Consider the following 21,818-nt stretch of genomic DNA (forward strand, 5'->3'; position numbering starts at 1 on the left):
TTACAGATTTTGTAGATGGCTGGATAAAAGCTATGCCTGGCTTTGAGGAGGTCTGTTCATTTAATGGAAGTATTATTCCTGATTCTAACAATATTTTTAAATGGCCATCCAGGCTTAAATTACCTTGTTGCAGAAACAGATGTGCACAATCCAAAGCAAGATAGATCTCCTAATTCCCGGTCAATTTGCAGCATTCTGTGATATTATTTATAAAGAAAAAAACTTCAGGAATTAATGTGGCCCTTGGTGATGGATTTCCCAATAAAGTTTACTTCAATGGGGATGAGTGTTCACTCCCTGCAATGCTTCCGTTTTTCATCAGTATCTACTAAAATCAGCATACTTCTGAGTTTGTTATTTTTTTTACTACATCACTCATAATGCAATAATTATTGGTATTTTTTTTCCTTTGATTTTGATTTTATATCTGATCAGCCACTTTTAATTTTTGTGCTCTCTGTGAAGGCATCCAGTCTAATTTTAGCTCCGAAACGTGCGTATATCCTTGCTATTGCCAACAATACAATCTAGCTATTCACAGTTATTAAACCACTGGTTATGAAAATTCTCTCACTATGTTAAAATTGCTCAAAGAACAGAAAAGATTAAGCTAGAAATTCAATATTTCTGCTGCCAATTCAAGAGCTATGATTTGTTGTTATAGCATTAACTAGGAAGGAACTGTGGCACTATAAATAACAGGAAAAATTAATCCATAAGCAAATTGGATGGGCAGATACTTAATGCACAAGTCTGCAGTATGCTACATCCACTTTAATCAAAGAAGGACAAAACGTTAACTCGTTCTATCATTAGTCTACTATTAGTTCTTCCTGTTATCTCTCGAGTCCCCATCAATTCTTCATTTTGTCTCCCAGGTCCTGATCAAACCACAAGTCCGCAAGATTGCACGGCATCTTGGAACAATTCATTTGTCACTGAAATTGGTTGTGCATGCATATTGTAATGCTATTTCCGGTTGGATCAATCCATCATCTTCTTCCAACATCCCATCCAATTAACAGAGCTGTAAATTTTGCCATATCATTATCCAATCCAAAACCATCACCAATCCCACCCATCAAATTCACGGATTGAGTACCCTCAGGGACGCATCTCTGTCGGAAGTTTGTCCATCCATACCAAATAACTTATGAGACATAATTGCTTGAGGATTGATAACAAATCTCTCATGGTTATTCAAAGAATTAGGTGTCTCAATTGTGCCATCCGTACTAGCTCCCATTGCCAAGTTAGCAGCAGCGTTCCCTGATGTTTCTTCTTCTACTACTCCGCTTCTTGGCATCTTACTTGGATTGGATCTTTGTTGCACAAAACTTGGCTCCGATCTCTTGCCTAAAACTTTAGGATTCTTGGTACATCTCATGGAGCCAGACTGATTAACTCCTTGTTTGGCTTCTGTCACTTTTTTCACCTCAGTATATTTTTCATCATCTATTGTGATCCGGCAAACAACATAATCCGTGGGGCCTATGCGATCCAACAAAGAACCAGCGAGTGAATATTCATGCATGATCCATCCACCACCTTGGGGCGAACCAGAATTCAAGACATAGCTCAACATCTTCCTCGAACCAATTATCTCTCCTCTAGAGTTGGGAATGTCTTGGGCCTTAGCTTGTCCCTCCCACGTCCCGCAACCAGCGGTTCTTGCAGTCCTATTGGCACTCATCTTGGACAGCTTAGTAAACACATATGCCATTCTTTTCGTATGCTTCTTTCCACTGTCATCACATAATTGCCAACGAACATCATCATCTCTGAAAAGCTTCCAGGGAGAAGCATCAGCACCGTAGAGTATCTTCTCCGGGACAACATCCGTTGTATGTTTTTGCTGGTTTGAAGCCTTTAACCAGAGGAGGGTGATTATTTCTTCCTCTGTTGGCCTAAAACGAAACCCTATCGGACAATCTCGATCCATATATCAACAACTGCTACAAGTATATTTCTGCAAATCCAATGTATCTCTAAACTTTACCAATCGATAACATATAGAAATTTATTGAATCTAGTAGTTACTAGTTTATGAGTTTGCTGAAGATTTGCAAGAAAAACAATTAGAGTACTTAGATCAATACCTGAAGTCTTGATTGCTGGAAGAAAATATTTAGGATTACGGCATTAATCTGCATGATTATATATACTGGTAGCAGGAAAAACCTATTAGACATTTGGAAACTTGAAAAATTAGGGATGACATTTAGAAAAATATGATATGTAATCTTAGTTAATTATTAATTTATGATATGAATGAGACCAAAGTGTTGGGTTTGCTTTTTGAAAAAATTATTATATTATTATTTTATCAAAATTATTAATTTAACTTGTTAACCTAAGTTTGAACTAGGAAAAATTATTACTTAATAGAAGTTATTAATTTATCAAGTATTAATATATAGAGGTTTTACTGTATTTTAAAAGAAATCAAGTCACGAGTACTATAGAATATGAATTGGGAAAACATTATTGATACGCTATTTCATCAATTCTTAGAAGTTGACAATCTAGTTCCATATTCAAGTAATATGAAGGAAGACATTGAGAACAATTCAAGGGTATTGGATTAGTTTAACCGGTTATCTATGGATCTGCCAAAGCAAGTAATTTTCCTTCTAGTTCTTTTAGGGATAGCTAACTGGTATCCTTATCGATTTGCAAAGTGCTCATATTTAGTGTTGTTCCATTGGAAATGAAATATAGTTTAGTTGGTAAAATATTGCATCTGTGATTGAAAAATCACGTGCTCGAGTCATTAGAGAATAAGTGAATACTCGCTATTGATCCTCTTTTAAGATCAAAAAAGGAAAAAAAGATATTGTAGTGTTCAAATCGTCTTTAATCAAAATGGAACCAATTCAAATATTTGCGCTTGAACTTTTGTTCTTACCCGAACAAAGGTAGTCATGGATAGAGACAGAGAATGCCACTCGTTTATGTTTTAAAGACTACACAAAGGATATGGAAAAATAGTCATGGATTAATAAAAGACAATTATTTTTTCTACTTGGTGCTCTATGTAGTTCATTCTAGCCAATGCGAGAGGTACTTCGGACATTGCCATCCCTGTCAAGGTAAAGTCTTACAGTGCGGTCACAACAATGTCTCATGATTGGTCTAAAACCCCAAGGTACAACTTCGACCTTCACCAATGGACTCTCTTGGTGGATGTTGGCCCGAGCAACTGCTCCATTCACCCCAACCAAATTTAGCCAATCTTTCTTGAGCACTGCATTTGGCATATTAGTTAAACTTCATTGAGTTATTTAGGCTTAAATGTTAGTGTTGTACACCTTTACAAATATGAAGATCTATGTATATGAAAAAATTGGAGGGGAGAAGGGAAAAGGGCAAGTGTGCATGTGATATAATGAACAAAGAACGTTTAGATTTTTGTTTACCTCTCGGACGACATGCATATGTAGATGAACGAGGCAACCTAGGAACCGAGGAAGGCATTGTTGTATGAAAGTTCCAACACTCTGTATCTATGTGTTTCAAAGAAACCGGATGGGATCTTATATATCATTCAAATTGTGAGCATTTAAAGAACAGACAGATTCAGGATATACTATATAGTAAGCATAACGATATTGAGTGAAAATACAAGAAAATATGATTTTATCTTATTCAAGAAATTGTTGCAGTATAGGAGATTTAATTGATATTTCACGTAATCAAGATAAATTATGTTAACAGATTTATCTTTAAGAGTTATTTTCCTTTCTTTTTATATGTTAGTCAATGTTTGATCGAATCAGTTTGCTAAATTAAATTAATATTAACAAAAAGTCAATGGATTCTATACGAAATAATTAATTTTGAACTTGTGCATTGAATGGGAATAGTGTTTTATTTTTATTTGCGCAAAGTACGGTGGTATGTTTTCTATTCTTAAAAGATGACATGGTATAAATCATCACCATCCTTTTATTCTTGAAGTATATTTTGGCAACTTAATTTCATTAAATAATGGCCAGTTTAGATATCTAGAAAAAATTTAGGAAAAATCGTTCAAAATGTCCCTCACATTTTGCAAAATAACTTTTTTTGTTCCTTACTTTTTAAAATGTACTTTTATGTCCCTTACAAATTCACATTGGTCAAATTTGGTCCTTATCTAAGTTTCCCACTAGTTTTTTGTCAGAATTCACCATATGTCTTGCATGTGATTATTTTTTAAGGGTAAAATTGTCAAATTAAAATTTACATAATCCGATCCATAGTCCCTCACATTTCACAAAATGAATTTTGTTATCCCTCACATTTCACAAATGAATTGTTTCGTCCCTCAAATTTCACAAAATAAAAATTTTCATCCCTTATATTTTACAAAATGAAAATTTTCATCCCTTATTGATCATGTATACGAATACTTTTTTTTTAATTCATGTATATATTTAGTTGATTTAATCTGAACAATACGAATAGCATGTAATATATCTCTATTTGATTTCGTCTGAATGCACTGTTCAGGTGAAATTAAAATAGATATATACAGGGGTTTAAAAAAATTGTTAGTTTGTCACTCATGTTAATTTCCTTTTACTTGAAATTGAAAACAAAAAAGACACTTAATTCTAAATATTATCAGGTGTTTATATCGAATTAAATTTGGACAGAAAAAATAAACAAAGGAAAAGTGTGACAAAAAGAAGTAAGTGATTGACACTTTCAAATTTTAAGATAATTAGAAGGTAAGAAATTCAACTGAGGGTCTTAAATGTGGCGAGTAAAAATTTCAAATTTAAACTGCAATTTGTTATCAAGACTATAGAATTTGAATTAGGACCGATTAATTAGATAGTCTTATTACACAACTCAATAAGTGAATTATCACCAAAATAGAAAATGCTACAAATATTGAATAGATTCACATGATGAAATGAAATAGATTTTTATATATATGGGTTTAAAACAAAATTATTAGATTTAAACTCATGTATATATATTGAATAGCATATGTACAACTACAATTAGTCTGTTTAGATGAAATCAAATAAAGATATATTATATGCTATTCATATTGTTCAGGTGAAATCAAATAGATATATACATGGATTTTTTTTTTAAAAAAAACTATTCATACACATGGTCAATGAGAGATGAACAAAGTTATCTTGTGAAATGTGAGGGATGAAATAATTCATTTTGTGAAATGTAAAGGACTATAGATGGATTATGTAAATTTTGATTTGACAATTTTGCCCCTAAAAATAATCACATGTAAGGCATGTGATGAATTTCGGCCAAAAACTAGTCGAAAAACTAGGTATGGACCAAATTTGATCAATGTGAATTTGTAAGGGATGTAAAATTACACTTTTAAAAGTGAGGGACGAAAAAAATCATTTTACAAAATGTGATAGACGTTTTGAACGATTTTTCCAAAAATTTATCTATGAAACATCTATAAATGTAAAGTAAGAATCTTTTTTCTGAATTGAATAAAGAACCAATGAACCATTTTTTTTTTAAATCTCTACTATACATTTTGTGCATTAAAACATGTTGGTATTTTTTTGTCGTAACAATAATATTTGTATAACCTACTCTAGTCTAATCTAAGAAAAAGAGGAGCCGACGAAAAACCCCGTCGGAGGAAGCCACTTGAAAGTAGCAGCCACAATTAAGTGGTAAGGTGGGAGGCAAGGGTTCCACCAAGACTTAAATGTCTTGGTGAATGTCTTAATGGTACCAAGAGCCTCTTGGTATGTTTTGTTTTGAGTTTATTGGGTTTTCTTTACTCCATCTCCTATATACCCTAACAAACGGAACAATCACCACCTTCTCTCACCTTTGACACTATTGCTACCCTCCTAGTCTTTTTCCACCACCTCTCTTCAACCCTCATAGCACACTTCTTCTTCCAGTAGGCCATCCAACTCACCATTTCCTTTCTCTTTCTTCCCTTCTTTCTTCCTCCTTCCTTTCCCTTTTCCACTATCTTTTAGGCACTTCTCATTTCTTCCTTTCTCTTCCTCTACACACTGTCTTTTCCTCTCTTTCACCCCTCTTGCCATGCACTCCCCCTCCTCTCCCTTCTTTGGATTTTGTCTCTTTTCTCTTCCACTATTGTCGAGATCCTCCTTATCCGCTCCCTTTTTTTGGCTAAACACTGCCCATCCTCTCTTTCTCACTTCTTCCCCAGCACTTACCCTACTCTTTCTTTCCTGGATTTGGTTATGCATGACCAGATCTAACCAATTGTAGTTAGATCTAGGAAAGGGGGCACAAGGGATATAGTAGAAGGAAGAGGAAAGAGAAGAAGAGAAAGAGGGTATGATGGCCTTGCTGGATGGTGGGGGGAAGGAAGAAAGAGGATGGCATCATCCAGATACTCCTCATCCACTCCCTTATTTACCTGAACGCCATCTTTCTCTCTCCTTTTCCCTTTTTCCCGACACATATATTGCTTGCTGTTATTTGGATTTGGACGTGTCTGACTAGATTTGATCAATTGTGATTAGATCTGTTGGTTCTGGGCCTGAAATAATCATATAAATAACAACTTCTCCAATTAAGCTCAACAAGAAAATTAACAAAATTCTCATACCTCAATATTGCATAAAAATGCAAATAATTTGTACGAATAAAGTATGTTTGGCTGGGTTGAGACACAGACTAAATGGCTTTCTTAAGATGATTCGCGCTCCTACGGAGTGTAATCCGATATAGCAGGTCTTAGTACGTTTCCTCTAGAATACAATAATCCAATATTTTCTCACTATAATCTACTCCAATTTACACTATTGGAATAAGAGAGAAACCTCACATAATATATCTCTCTAGTGTGTTATATATTTATTGTAACAAAAAGATGGCAAAAGAATCCTTTCATGGAGTTAGAAAGATAGTAAAACTAATAAAGTAAGTACTTTATTATTAGAATTTGTATTTATAGGTTTGAAAAAGGGAAATGTTATTTTCACTCCCACTATTTGTTATATCATATAGTCTAATAAATGAAACTATATAATAAAATGATAGTGGGAGTGCAAATAATAAAAAAAGGGAGTGTAAATAACATTTTCCTTGAAAAATAAGAGATACAAATAAATAATAAAGGGCTGTCATAATGAAATTTCAGTTGCAAAACTGAATAGTCCCAATTAATTGTATAACGGTCAATTCATAATTTATATAGCCGTTACATATGTTACATAATAATGAATAGAGTTTGTAACCAAAAATATTAATAGATAATTTTGATTATTTGTAATTTTTATAGAAATACCCCAACAATCCCCTACTTATTTTAATAAAAAATAATATAGTATTCAATACTCAATGCTTAATAGGGCAAAGATTAAAAGGTCATGCATAATGAAGGTGGCAATACCTTCAAACCTTCACTTAGCATTCACCAATTCCCACACTAAAGTTAAAGTGGACTTAACTTTTAAACGATGAATGCTTGAGAGCACGTGAAATCATATCATACACATGAACCTTTCAGTATTCTAAAACATGTTTCATAAGCCGGCACATTTATGGCCTTGTGCTTTATCCTAGTTTTCACAAGTACTTTAGAGAATTAGCCTAAATTCTCAAGGTAAACGGCTCCACTTCCACACTCATATCGATGATTTAAACATTCCACCAATGATCTAATAATCCTAGAGCAAGTACTATATGTATATCTTTTAATAGTCATATGTAGAGATAGACAACGCTGTTCATATGTCTTTTCCATATTACAAAAATGATATCAATAAAAGATATATAATGTATAACTAATAAAAGATGTTCACCCCCACGAAATATGGCCAATCCTTCATAAGTCTTGAATTAATCTGGCATACCATTTAATTTCACTGAGTTATTTGACATTTTTTTGGACAAAAAATGTAGTGTTAAACGCATTTAGATATATAAAGATCTATGTCTATCGAAAATTTTGGAGGGAAAGGGAGGTTGATGGGGGAGGTAATTAATGGAGAAGGGCATGTATGTGACAGAATAAGGAGTGATTAAATGTTTACCTCTTGGACGGTATAGATACTTACATATATGAGCTGACCTGGGACGTGATGAAGACATTGTTCTACCAAAGTTTCAACTCTTTGTGTCTTGATGCGTTTCAAAGAAACCATATCGGATCTTTTATATCATTCAGATTGCAAGGATTTAAGCGTTGTTAACAAATTGATTAAGGATATAATAAATGTAACAATATTATGTAATAATTAGGAGTAAGAAAAAACAGTAAATACTAAATTATTGACCAAATTTGAAAAGAATTTAGTAATTCAAGCTTAGTACTTCTTTTTTTTTTTTTTTTGGTTTGGTAGGAGGGCTTTAGACCCATTACATGGCAACTAACCTAGGAGTTGTAACGCCTATTACATCATATGCCAACCATTTCCTCACCTCCGCTGGTGGAGAAGCCAACTCTTGGACCCTCTCCTCCAGATTCAATCCACTCTTAGCTAACCAATCCGCACTCATGTTGCCTTCCCTCCATTGATGTATTAACTCACATTGCCATTGCCTCTCCCTTAAGCTTCGGATTTGGCTGATAGTCACCATAAGGGGGCTCTCCGTTGCCGCTTTGTCAATGAGCTCTAAACTCATTTTAGAATCAGTTTCAATGATCACTTTCGTGTACCCCTTCTCCCATGCTGTCTGCATTCCAAACCAGATCGCCCAAAGTTCAGCTTCAGTAATGGTCCGTTGTCCTAGGTTTGCCCGAAATCCGCTGATCCACACCCTATTCTCATCGCATAATAGCCCTCCAGCCCCTGCAATACCACTCCTGGTGCTAAGCACCCCATCTACATTAACCTTTATCCAACCACTCTCCGGTTTATCCCACCCAATGTTCCTAATTTGCCTTTTCTTACTCCCGGGTTCCCTCTCTAGTACTCTTTGATTAGCTTCCAACACTGCAGCGATCGTCCTCTCTAAACTGTCGACTGTACTGCTATCCTCATTGACGTAAAAACGATTCCTGCCTCCCCATATTGAGTATACCACCGGTTGGAACACGGCCTGCCAGTCCAAATGATCCCACCTGCCAATATTCTCTCTCTTTAGGTTCCAGTCTATCCAATCCTCAGCACTCTTGCCGTTAAACTCCTCCCAATATCTTGGGTGAACTAGGCTGAACCATATCTTCCTAGCCCAAGGACAGTCTCGTAAAGCATGTATCTGCGTTTCCAAGATAGACTGAACCATTCAAGCTTATTACTTCAATATTACAGTTGGTGCACAGCACGTACAATGCTCACTAAATTTGAAATTGATACAGAATGGCGAAGAGGTATTTGCAATGCTGTGCACAAAAAATTTCAAATTCATTGTAGTAAATTGAAATTGGGTACCGGATGACTGCTTTGTTTACCAAATTCAATTACTTAGATACACTACGTTAGTAATATACTAATTATTAGATATCTTTTTTCCATATATTATAATTTTATTCTTATTATCATATCCAATTATCCATCATAATATGTTTATATTTATGAATTACTGTACAATTTATGACATTTTTATTATTATACATAATCTAGCTGTCATAATATCATTGTATTGTATCTACATGAGTATAATAGTATACATAAATTATTGATTCAACACTCATATATGACTAAAGTAGTCCATATCTGATGTAACAATTAATACTTTTTAGGTCTATTTGAGTATGGAATCTATATGCATGGCATTCTTTATTTCATATCTATTTATATGTAAAGCACTCATCTGATCTGATCTGATGGTAACTTGTGCACAATTACTATGTCTAAGAGTTAAAACACGTCAACTTCAACGTACAAGTGCATTGTTTGTGCACAATTATACCGTTGGAAGTCGTAACTAGCAAGTAATAACCATAGAGCATATGTACTTACTTACATGTAAATAATAAACATTATTTTCTACCATTATGTGTACCATTATAGCTAAAAGTTATCAATTTTAATTGAGTACTTGAGTTTAACAAGATATAATTAGATTTAGATAAAAAAGAAAAAAAGATTTTTCATTTTTTTCCCTTATTTTTCAGGTGAAAACGGTTTGAACCAAAATTGTATCGCTTCCAAGTTCAACTTGAAATTGAAATGAAAGTGATACGTCTGAATTTGAATCTAAATAGCTATAAGATTTTAGATCTTGAATAACAGATATCATTGATTTCAAGCATTGAGGGTAGCGATTTCATACCAATGAACTCAACGTTTCCATTGACCTTATTTATGAAATTGTTGTAGTACAGGATACTTAATTGGTTTTTCATGTAATCAAGTTAGATGATGTTAACAAATTTTCTTTAAAAGGCTTTCGTATTTAGATCCTTGTTAATGATTGATTAATCAGTTTGTTAGCCTAAATAAACATTTAATAAAGATCAATGTGTTCTACAGCATATAATTAGTTGTGAACTCGTGCATCACAGGGGATATTACTTTATTTTTATTCGTGCAATTAGCGAGTATTAGGTTTTTAATTTCTAGAAAATGATGGTATAAATCATCGCACGATTTTTATTTCTGAAGTATGTTATGGGGATTTAATTTAATTAAATCATATCTAATTAAGATATAGAACAACAATTTATCCAAAACTTTTATACACTAAGTTGAACTGGGAATCCTTTTTAAAAACTTAATGGAGTGTAAGAAGAAGGAGTAATGTAAGGTTTATATCTTAACACTCAGAAATACGTATGCTAGTCTTCCTCTATCCATCTTCATGCCTTTCTTCTCAATAAAAAGGTATAGTGGGCAAGTCATGGCAAGCATGAAGTGAATTTTTTTTTAAAAAATGGGAGTTTCTAAAAGAATCTTGAAAAGGTGGTCTATTTTATACCTTTCCTCAAAGGGTAAAATATACACTTATAGAATGCTTTTTTTTGGTTCAAAAGATGCATTCTTTTATTTGTCCAAAAATTGTGAGTTTGTTTTTTAAAAACACATTTTAGAAACTGCATTGAATGCTTACAATTGTTTTAACACATAATCTGGATTTTTTCTTAGAAACTACTGTAATTTGAGAATCACCTGGAAAATATGGATAGATCACTAGTTCACTATTGAGTTGATAGGCAAAATACCTATCTAGCTAGTTCAAAAAAAAAAGGATGGTCAAAATATAAAAATGAAAGATCATCACTGTTAGGCTGTTATTGGGGCAGAATACATTGCAAAATTGCTGATGGCAGGTTGGTCTTGCCCATAAACACTGTTATGCTTTGAAGCCTATCCCAAAGGACTTTCTTTTGATTGAGCCCATCTTGGCACCTCATTTTTGGATCAATAAGATAACGATGAATCTGGAGATTAAATTATTGTTGCTACCACTTGCGCTGATTCAAACTTGTATTGCCAAAATCTCGTAACTTCCTTACTTTTGCTTTTTGCCTTAAAAATTAAAGTTCATTTTGGAAAATAAAATGGCTTCATAAAAGACTGAACAAGGTTTTTGTAATGGATTTTTCTAACGGTTTCCTGTGGGCACGCATAAGTAAACCTAATGTACAGCAAACTTTATAGTGGATTTTTCTGAAGGTACTCGGTGGATGAACGTAAGTACATTTTTTGCATACATATAAAAAGAAGATTTCATCAACGAATTACTGAAAATCTTTCAATATGATTTGATTTACATCACTGTATTAATGGTAGGTTAAACATGCACTAAAAATTACATATATGTAATTCAATAGATACAATAGATCTGAAAAAATTAAAAATAGATCTTGAAAATGCAAGAAATTTCAAAATTGACTTATAATATGATAAATTGCTGCAACTCATTTTTGTGCATGTTGCAATCGCCAAATCTACTAATAAACAACTTTAAACTCCAACGATGATAATGAGATCTGTTGAAATAAATCCAAAATCCAAAAAAATTAGATCCAATAACCAAATTTGAAATAAATTCAAATATAATAACAAAATAAGAAAAATACAAAAATCTCTACATGAACCCCTAGAGAATAGAAAATTTTCACTAGAAATCTCTAGGAAAAACAGAAAGTTCTCACTAAGAAAAATTAAGAGACACTTTATTAGAAAAACAAAATAAAAGAAAATTCATAAGAGAGAGACCATAGTGTGGTCTCTTCCCCAAGAAAGAGGCCTTTGAGAAGCGGAAAAGAGGTAGACAGAAGTTGGAAAAATGGAGAGGTAGAGAAGAAAAGAAGTGATTCTGTATATTGGCGTCATTTCATGTAAGTACACCTAATTTCCACCAATTGCACCTGTAACATTTGAATACTGTCTCAAATTAATAATATTTTACCAAAAAACTAAAAGCTAAGGCCTCAAGGTGCTCATTGGATGGTCATTAACCAACTTTTATTGTCAATAAATAAATAAATATATATATATATATATATTAACGTAAGTGAAAAGTCTCGAATCTGGGACCTCTCAGTTATATTCTCTCCGTACCATCCAAATTAATACTATTTGACTAATAAAACTAATTTTTTTTTTACTTATTCATGTAAACCCAACGCTTGTCAAATTCATTAAAGGAAGATTTTTCTAGTGCGTACAGAGATATCTTTCTTTTTATCATTTCTCTACAAGTTGCTAAACTGGGCAAGTAACCCTAGAGTACTCATTGGATAGCCATTAGCCAAATCCGGTTGTGTATGTGTCTATATATATATGGATAAAAGTGGGAGGTTTCAAATTTGAAATTTCTCATTTACACTTCTTCCCTCATACTATCCAATTCATCCCTCCTCCAATCCCAGTTGGGATTTTCTATGCCACTACTTTGTATCAAATCCAGTATCAATCTCACTTATCATGTGATGGTAGAAGAAATTTAAATAAATAACACATGATAAATTAAATAAACAGGACACTTGACATAAATATAGAAGTGGCACTGAATTGCCACTGGAAAAGTGGCATTGAGGATCCCGTGTGCTCCAATCCTGTGTTTTTAAAACCGGCCAAGTATCCGGTCCGAGTTGCTTTAAAAAACCGGATGTTTAAAAACCGGATTTGACCGGCAAACCGGATGAACCGATTTGATACAAAGCCTTCTTTTTTTGCTCTTTTTTCTTACAAACCAGCGGTGGGATCTTGGTGGGCCCGATGGAAAGATATAATGGGGCCTTCTTAATTGAAGCAGGGATCTGACATGACATGTTGGAGACCTCAGCCACTAAGTCCTGCCGCCCAAATTTTTTTTTTGAATGGTCAAAGCAATTTGAATATTATGTTTTGGCTCCTAAGTTGTTACAAATTATTAATATATCTCAAATATTTCATACTTTATAAATATAGTCCTAAAGTTTGGTGTTATTTTTTAATCAAATTCATAATTTTAATTATAAACTTGTTAATGTTCATTGAATAATATAAATTGCTACTTGATTTTTACATACAATATTTTAAAAACCGGATGTTTACATACAATATTTTAATTTTTAAATAATTTTTATTTATGACGTCATCTGGTTCAACCCCGATCAAACCCGATCGAATCCATTGACCCTTGACCCCTGAGGGCGACCGAGTCGATGCCCGGTCCGAGTCTGAAAACATAGCTCCAATCCTCCATACTATCCATTCCATCCCTCCTCCAATCCGGTTATCAATGTGCTAATCACTGAGTATGTATATTTTCTTTTCCGTCTTTCAATCAGACTTAGAAGATTTAACGGAGACATGTCTGAGATGGACCATGAAATGAAAATTTGTTGTATGATAATACTAAAACTAACTTTTCCCGAATATTTCAAATGTGTTTACTTTCTGAACAACCTGTGTCATACCATAAGCTGCATACAAGTTCAAAACTTGATCTTTGCGGGTCGTCGTTTTTGTTTTAACTTGACGTTCTTTGGGGCAGTTTTTGGATCATTTAACTGGCCTCCGATCATCTTTTTGATAAATTCAATGACGGAATCATGATCCATGCAGAAAACGGACTAGAAGCTCTACAATTGATGAAATTCTACAACTGGACGACGGCGACAGTGGTGGCGCAAGAAGCTATCCGTTGTTGCCGCTATTCCAACTTTCTTTCTTTCAGTTGCACAAGAAGCTTAAAGAAAAGGGGAAGTCTTTGACAATACATGAAAAGAAAAGTTGCAATGAAGGATTAAAAACTAGAAAAGGGGAAGAACAAATCGCGTTGGTCGTAGTCTAACAAATCATGTTGAGGGTGAAGCATAAGCTTTTTACTGAATTTCCATGTTTACCTCAACATTTTCTATGCGTGTAGTTTTACCACAATTTTTATTTAGAATATTATGTTAACATCAATATTGAAGGGTAATTTTATAATCTTAACATAATTTTATTTGAAAAGTTTGACTATTCTCGTTTGGCTGTTAAAATCTAATAGGAAACAATTCTACTTTGATTACATCCATGATGAGATATATTACGTGTTTCTAAATCACAAAGAGGTAAAGTGTACAAACGCTTAACTACAAGGAGTTTTTTTTTTTTTTTTTTTTTGTATTTTGCACTTAGCTTTATGATATCTCACATTAGGAAGAAGTAGCAGGAATTGTTTGAAAGTATGTAGAAGTGTTAATACTACGTTAAAGTTCTTCCTTGGGCTTTTGTACTGTTGAATTATGCCTCTTAAATTATAGGATACTACAGGGGTAGGTGACCTGAGGCATAAGATTTCAAGAGTGGATAGTGTAACAGTAACATAAGTCAGAATATTTGTTTAATAAAATAACAGTACTAATGTTAGTGTGGCTAATGTGTGATTAAGTTGGAAGAATATAGTATTTGGTGTGGTTGTTTGCTGAAATTTGCATGTAAATTAACATGTTGTGCAAATCTTCTATACAATATTTATTTGGTTGAATTAATTGTCGGACATCTCATTCATACCAAGTAAGATTTTCCCTATTTTTTTTTGTATAAAAAGCAAAATTCATTAATGGATCATTAGAAATTGTTCAACACGATTTGATTTACATCTCTGCCCTAGTAGTTGGCTAAACAGACACTTGAAATAACAAATGTGCAATTCAATAACAGATACAGTAGATTTGAATGATTTTGAACCGAACTGAAAAATACAAGAATTTTTTAAATGACCTTCTAATAAGATAAATTGCTGCAACTCTTTCCTATACATATTCCAATAGTAGATCTTCTAATCAACGACTTGAAATTCCAATAATGATGATGAGATCTGTCGAGATAGATTTAAAATCTAAAAAAATTACAGATTTGGCAATCAGATATGAAGTAAATTTGGACCAAACAATAAAATGAGGATAAAAACAGAAAAGTCCCACTTGAAACTTCTAGGAGAAACAAAAAATTCTTGTTAAGAATCCCTAGAAGAAACAAAGATACAAAGGACTCTCATTAAGAAATACGAAAACTTATGAAAAACTTAATTGAAAAACGCAATAAAACAAAATATATGGGAGGCAGACAATGGTAGTCTTCCTCCCAAAGAGGAAGGCCTACTGAGAAGATGAAAAAAAAAAAGTAAAGAGAAGTTGGAGAAAAGAAGAAATAGGGAAAAGTTCTTAAATATTATGTATAAAATGTCCAATCAAGTAAGATTTCCCCAATTAACTCGTACGGTAAGATGGCATAGTTACTTGAAGCATGCATTTAGCATAGAAGACTAGTCGACATTAAGGCTTACACGTTGACCAAATTAATCTGTGGACAATAAGTACCTAAATGGTAAGAAGGAGAGGGGGGAGGGTTTGAGGTGGAGGATGTCGGCAATTGTTCTTTATGAGTTGTGACAAAATAAGCATCAAAACTGTTTTTCCAAGGGTATCAACCTATTGGAACAAACGGCCAAAGGGCCTCAAGCTTTAGGCGGGAGTTGAGAACTCATAATGTGGTCTTCAAAGGGAGACTCAGCTTTATATCACCAAGTAATTTGGCTTTAAGTTGATATTTGTTGGATCAAGAATGATAAAAATGATGATATTGTTCACATTGCAGTTCTTTGAGAAAATTTTTTTATATTTTTTATGAATATATTTTTTAATCACTTTTTACTTTATATATATCAAATTATTATAATATTTTTTTTATAAAAACTCCAAACATAATAATTTAAACGAATCTATCAAATGAACAATCAAAACTAGACTATCAAATGACTTAAAACATGTGCTAGATAGAAAAAGCACGTGCCGCTTTCGTGTCCATGCAGGAAGTGGTGGCATGAAGTTCAGATTTTGTCGGATGGCGCCAGGGGGGGCAGAGGGGGCCATGGCCCCCTAAGTTTTGAGAATTTTAATTCATAATATGTAATATGTGTGTAAAATAAAATTGGCCCCCCCTAAATTTTTTTTAATTTTAATTTATATTATGAGAGTTGATATATATATATATATATATATATATATATATATAGTCATCTTTGAATGGAATGGCTTGCAAGCTTTAATTTGCCATGAATGTCCATATGCCTATTACATTCATTGTTTGGCTCATAGGCTTCAACTTGCTTTAGTAGCAGTTTCTAGAGAAGTAGCTTCTGTTCACCAATTCTTCTCCAATTTAGTTTTCATTATCAACATTATTACTGCATCTAACAAACATAATGATGAATTAAAGGAGGCTCAAGCAATTGAAGTTGTTACTAAGATTGCTAATGGTGAACTTGAAACTGGAAGGGAGCTTAATCAAATTGGTACTTTAAAACGAGTTGGAGATACTCGTTGGGGTTCTCATTTAGATTCTATTTCTAGTTTACTGAAAATGTTCAATGCTACTTGTGTGGTTTTAAGTAACATTGCAGTAGATGGAGGTTCATACTCTTAACGTGGAGATGCAAATTTTGCTTTGAATCAGTTGTTATCCTTTCAGTTTGTTTTCACTTTGCATCTTATGAAAGACATTATGGAAATTACTCATCTTCTTTGTATAGCATTACAACATAAATCTCAAGATATTTTGAATGCAATGCATCTTGTCTCAAGCACAATAAAGCTACTGAAGAATTTTCGAGTTTGGGATGGGATGATTTCTTGGTGAAAGTTAAATTATTTTGTGAGCAACATCAAATTGATATCCCATGTATGAATGCTCAATATATTGCAAGACGTGGTAGATCTCGAAGTCATCATGATGAGATTAGTGTGGAGCATTATTATCGAGTGGATATATTTCTTGCAACAATTGATTATCAATTGCAAGAGTTACATAGCAGGTTTAATGATTATACCGTGGAATTGCTTATTTTGAGCACTGCTTTAGATCCTAGAAATGGATTTATGCTGTTCAAGATTGATGATATTTGTAAACTTGCAGAGAAGTTCTATCCGAATGATTTTATGGAGCAAGAACTAGTACGTCTAAGAATAGAACTTCAACATTTTGAGCTTGACATTCCAAATCATCTTGAATTGCAAGAATTATCTGGTATTAATGAGTTATGTCAAGGCTTGGTGAAGACAAGAAAATCAGTGATATATCTTGTTATTGATAGATTGATTATACTTGTTCTTACTCTTCCTGTATCAACTGCAACTTCAGAGCGGGCATTTTCAATTATGAAAATAATCAAGACAAAGCTCCAAAATAAGATGGAAGATAATTTCTTCAATGATTGTCTAACTGTGTATATAGAAAAGGAAGTTGCTGAAAAATTTAGTAGTGATTCAATCATAGATGAATTTAGTTCTATGAAAGAGCGTAGAGCTCAATTTACTTCTAAGAAAAGATGTTGAAATTTCAAAGTATGCTAACATAACTTTTATCTTTTTTTAATTGAAAATAGTTACATTTATATTACAAGGTTATATATATATATATATATATATATATATTGCATAGGTGACATATTGGAGAGCATCTTCTCATAATGTGCAAATTGGATGGTTTGTGATATTATAAGATATTTAATCAAAAGTTATCTTTTTTGTTAATTTTTGTTATGACTGTACCATATATTTATGAATAGACATACTTTTATAATTAAATTTAATATTTGATATTTTTAGATGTCATATATTTAAATAGAAGGAAATTATTTTGAACATAATATATTAAGATAATTTTATTAGGAAAAAATTTTGGCCCCCCCAAAAAAAATCCTAGCTCCGTCACTGCGATAATAGCTTTCAGGCCACAAATATTTAGGTACAAAAAATTGACTTGTATATCTTAAATGATTAAAATAGACACATACGACCGAGACATATATCTACATGACATCAAACGGAAAAAACTGTTGTACTGAGAAACTGACTGTCTATCCCTAAGCGAAATTAAACAAACACTAAATGGAGTTGATTGACTTGTTCATCTTGTCTGAAAGAAGTTCAGCTCGAGTCTCGTTGTCAATAATCTCTCATTGATAGATGTTCTTTTTTTTAATTCTTCTTTTTTAAGCGTAAGCAGAAGGACTCGAATCCGATATCTCTTGCTTACACTCCCTCCCCCCATACCATCCAACCCATCCCTCCCCTCTCATTGATAGATGTTCTATAAAAATCACTGTAAGTTACTGAATATACGTCGGCAGCATTTTCTAATTTTAGAATTGAATTGAATGACAAAATAAGAAAAATTATAAATAAAAAGTTCTGAATTCAAAACCTCTCATTTAAAAAAAACTTTAAAATAGGATAACCTTCTCTTGGTCTGAACTTTTTTCGGTAAAAACAAAAAATATATATAAAAAAAATTAAGCAAACAATGCAGTCTACAAATAACAAAACTCTCTGTGCCTCCACTTCCTGTACGTATGGTACATGCATGTTGGTATACGTGTTTTCTTATTTGACACATAATGCATCTCGTGAATTCTGACACTGCATTCGACAGATTGAACAAAGTGTTAAGGATAGCTGTAGGCTAATAATTAGGCTACGTCGTTGTTACATCAATAGTGCATGCATAACACTGTAAGACGACATTTGAAAGCAATCAAGGGTTGGACCAAAACGAAGTGGTGGTAACCCACGGTTTTCAACTTTTCGCAGAGGAAGAAGAAATCACAGGCTAAACACAGAAACGGGGGCAATAACTCTTGAAGAAAATCCCCAGTCAGTCTCTCTGATCTGATGCCTCCTTCAGTCTCAGAGCTGCAACATTTGACTCATTGCTCAGGCGATTTTGGGAGAGTAGGGACTGAGAAGTGAAGATGATTTTTAGAGATTTTAATAGGATTAGGCTCCTCTCCGTTAATTGGAGAGCATTTTCTCTCAATTACACCCGAATAAATATAATGTGTTTGGATAGGAGATTATTTGAAATAATTACTATAGCATTTTTTATGATGTGATGTATGTGAGATAAAAAAATAATTGAAAAGATAAAAAAGTGTGTTGGAAATTGTATTTTTGATGTAAGCAAATAATTTATAGTCATTATTTGGCTATCCAAACACAATTATAACATTATTTTGAAAATCAAAATTTTCCGTATTGTATATTTCTAGTTGTTTAAAGTATATACAAAAATTGAAATTGAATTGATTACATTTTACATTGGATCAAATTTTACAATTTTAGTCACAATTTTGACTCTTTTTATACCGTCAAAATGTTTTGTATAAATTACATGACAAAATATTCATTTTTAAGTATACTGATCTTCTTGTGGAAATAAAATTATTGATACAAACAGATTGTTGTAAAAATAGTTAATTGTGAAAATATTAAAAAATAGATAGATGAATGGAGAGAAAGGTAATAAATAGAGTGGATCTCACCCCCTATTTAATATGGTGGAGGAGTTAGATATAATTTCTAGCGGGAGCAAAAACCAAATTACAGTTCCCTTCAATTAGGACGTAATAAAAATATTCACATACCATAAAATGATAGTCAAATTCTCAATCTTTCTGTCTCTCTCTGTTTTTTTTTTTTTGGTCAAACTTGAATGCACCATTAAAACAATGAATTTCCTCAAAGATTATATAAAAGCTTTTACAATTGCTTGAGATGAGTTTTTTCATGTTTGGCATTTTATAACATTCATATTTACAGCTCAATGAAAAGGCGAGAGATGATTGAGGTGATCAAAGGAGGAGAAAGAAGATTGGGTGAGAGATCGAGAAGAGAGCTACTGTTTTTGTGCAGCAGAAGAAGATCTAGAGAACAGTTAAGTAGATAATTGCTTTATAAGTAAATTAACCAAAAAAAAAGTACCTCTTGTTTTACTGAAAGCTGTCTGTACAAATCGTTTAATTATTGAGCAATAAACTATAACAAGTTCCAATGGAACTATGTGATTTTGGAAAATTTTTGGATTCTTTATCCAATTATATGAAGTTACAAAAACAGCTATAGTGGGGGCAAAATAAAAAATGTTTTCAAAATTATAGCGGTAATAGTCAAATTTTCACTGCCTCGCACTAAATGTTCCACTAATTTGATGCTTGAGAGTAGAAAATTCGCAGTTAGACAATCAATTGGGTACATTCTCTTTGTGTCCTTAAATTGTAGACTTGCTTCTACTTTAGTCTTTAAACTTCAATTTCAAACACTTTACTTCCTAAAATATGAAATCCTATCCCATTTTAATCCTTAAACTTCAATTTTGACCACTTTAACCTCTAAAGTATTAAACTCATCCCACTTTAGTTCTCAAATATTGAGCATCACTTGCCTAACAATTTAAATTTTAAACATCGCTTACCTACTATTCCGTTAGTTGTGATACTCTGGTGAGAAGGATTTCATTTTTTAGGCTGTAAAGTGTTTGAAATTGAAATTTAAAGGACTAAAATGGGATGAATTCATACTGTAAAGGGCAAAGTGTCTAAAATTGAATTTTAACGACCCAAGTAGGAGGGCATCTATAATATAAGGGTCCAAAATAAAATTTATCCAATTCAATTCTACCCTAATTTCATGTCAGAATGACTAACATTACCTCATAGGCTTAGTTTTAATATATCTCCTCAACTAAAATCAACTTTGTGAGTTTCAGTCCCAAGACACTAATTTTAGCACAGTTTTTTCTTACAGTTACTGAATAAACACCTGTCCTTGAACCACATGATGTTTGAAATATAAATGAGCAAACTAAAGGGGTTGAAATGGAAACAAGGCTCAGGTTTGAGATTTGAGAATGACCCATGTTTAAAAGATCTAATGAAAAATATATCTAGAAATGTTCCTAAATGTTGCTTGAAAATTATCAACTAAAAGTGAAGTAATAATTAAAAAAAAAAAAATCAAGGCCAATAAGGCCTTAGACTAATAATTAAAGTTGAGACTCTAAAACTTTAAGGTCTTGGGTACTGGCCCTCCCTCTTTCTCCTCCCCACTTCTTAAATCCCCCTCCCCCCCCCCCCCCCTCCCCCCCCTTTCCTTTACTTTAAAAAATATTACTCAAAGTTTGAATTCATTTTATTTACACTTTTCATGAGAAAATTACACACCAGTTGGGAGAAAATGATTATTAGTTTGGCTTACAAATTAAGAGTGAATTTATATATGAGTGTGTATACTATCACGGATAATTACATGAAATATATGTACAATTAAAATTTTTAATTCAAATTTAAATTAGTTATCATTTAGCCAAACTTAATAGTGTGTTAGTGTATAGAAGATTAATCCACATAATAAGTCAGTTATCTTGCTTAAGAACGTGCTCAATGACTTCTTTCTTTCTTTTTTTTTTTTTTTTCAATCCCCTTCTTTATTTGGTGCTTTCTCTTTTGGCACAGTGCCAACTTTGCCGACTGCCGAGTGCCGACCGACAAAAGCAGGCTGAGGTGAACAATTTGAAGTCTACGAATTTGCCCAAAGTTCAAACTTGTTAATTGGTCCCAGGCACCCAACCCCTGTGTTCCGCGGAGAGAGGCTCTGAACTTCTGATATATGTAGTCTGGTGCTAACATAAGATATAATATTCAAATTT

The 21,818-nt window shown here is 32.9% G+C and overlaps 1 protein-coding gene across 1 annotated transcript; it reads right to left on the minus strand.

Moving 5' to 3' along the window:
* Positions 1 to 1,087: 1,087 nt before the first annotated feature.
* On the minus strand, positions 1,088 to 1,942 carry LOC113782617 (NAC domain-containing protein 30-like). Its single transcript, XM_027328493.1, has one exon. The coding sequence runs from the start codon at positions 1,940 to 1,942 to the stop codon at positions 1,088 to 1,090; it is 855 nt and encodes a 284-aa protein (XP_027184294.1).
* Between the last annotated feature and the right edge of the window lie 19,876 nt (positions 1,943 to 21,818).

The sequence above is a fragment of the Coffea eugenioides genome, chromosome 9 (genome assembly GCF_003713205.1).
Source record: "Coffea eugenioides isolate CCC68of chromosome 9, Ceug_1.0, whole genome shotgun sequence".
Classification (NCBI taxonomy): domain Eukaryota; kingdom Viridiplantae; phylum Streptophyta; class Magnoliopsida; order Gentianales; family Rubiaceae; genus Coffea; species Coffea eugenioides.

Coding starts and splice junctions, on each gene's coding strand:
- LOC113782617 (XM_027328493.1), bottom strand. CDS start 1,942: ATGGATCGAGATTGTCCGATAGGGTTTCGTTTTAGGCCAACAGAGGAA.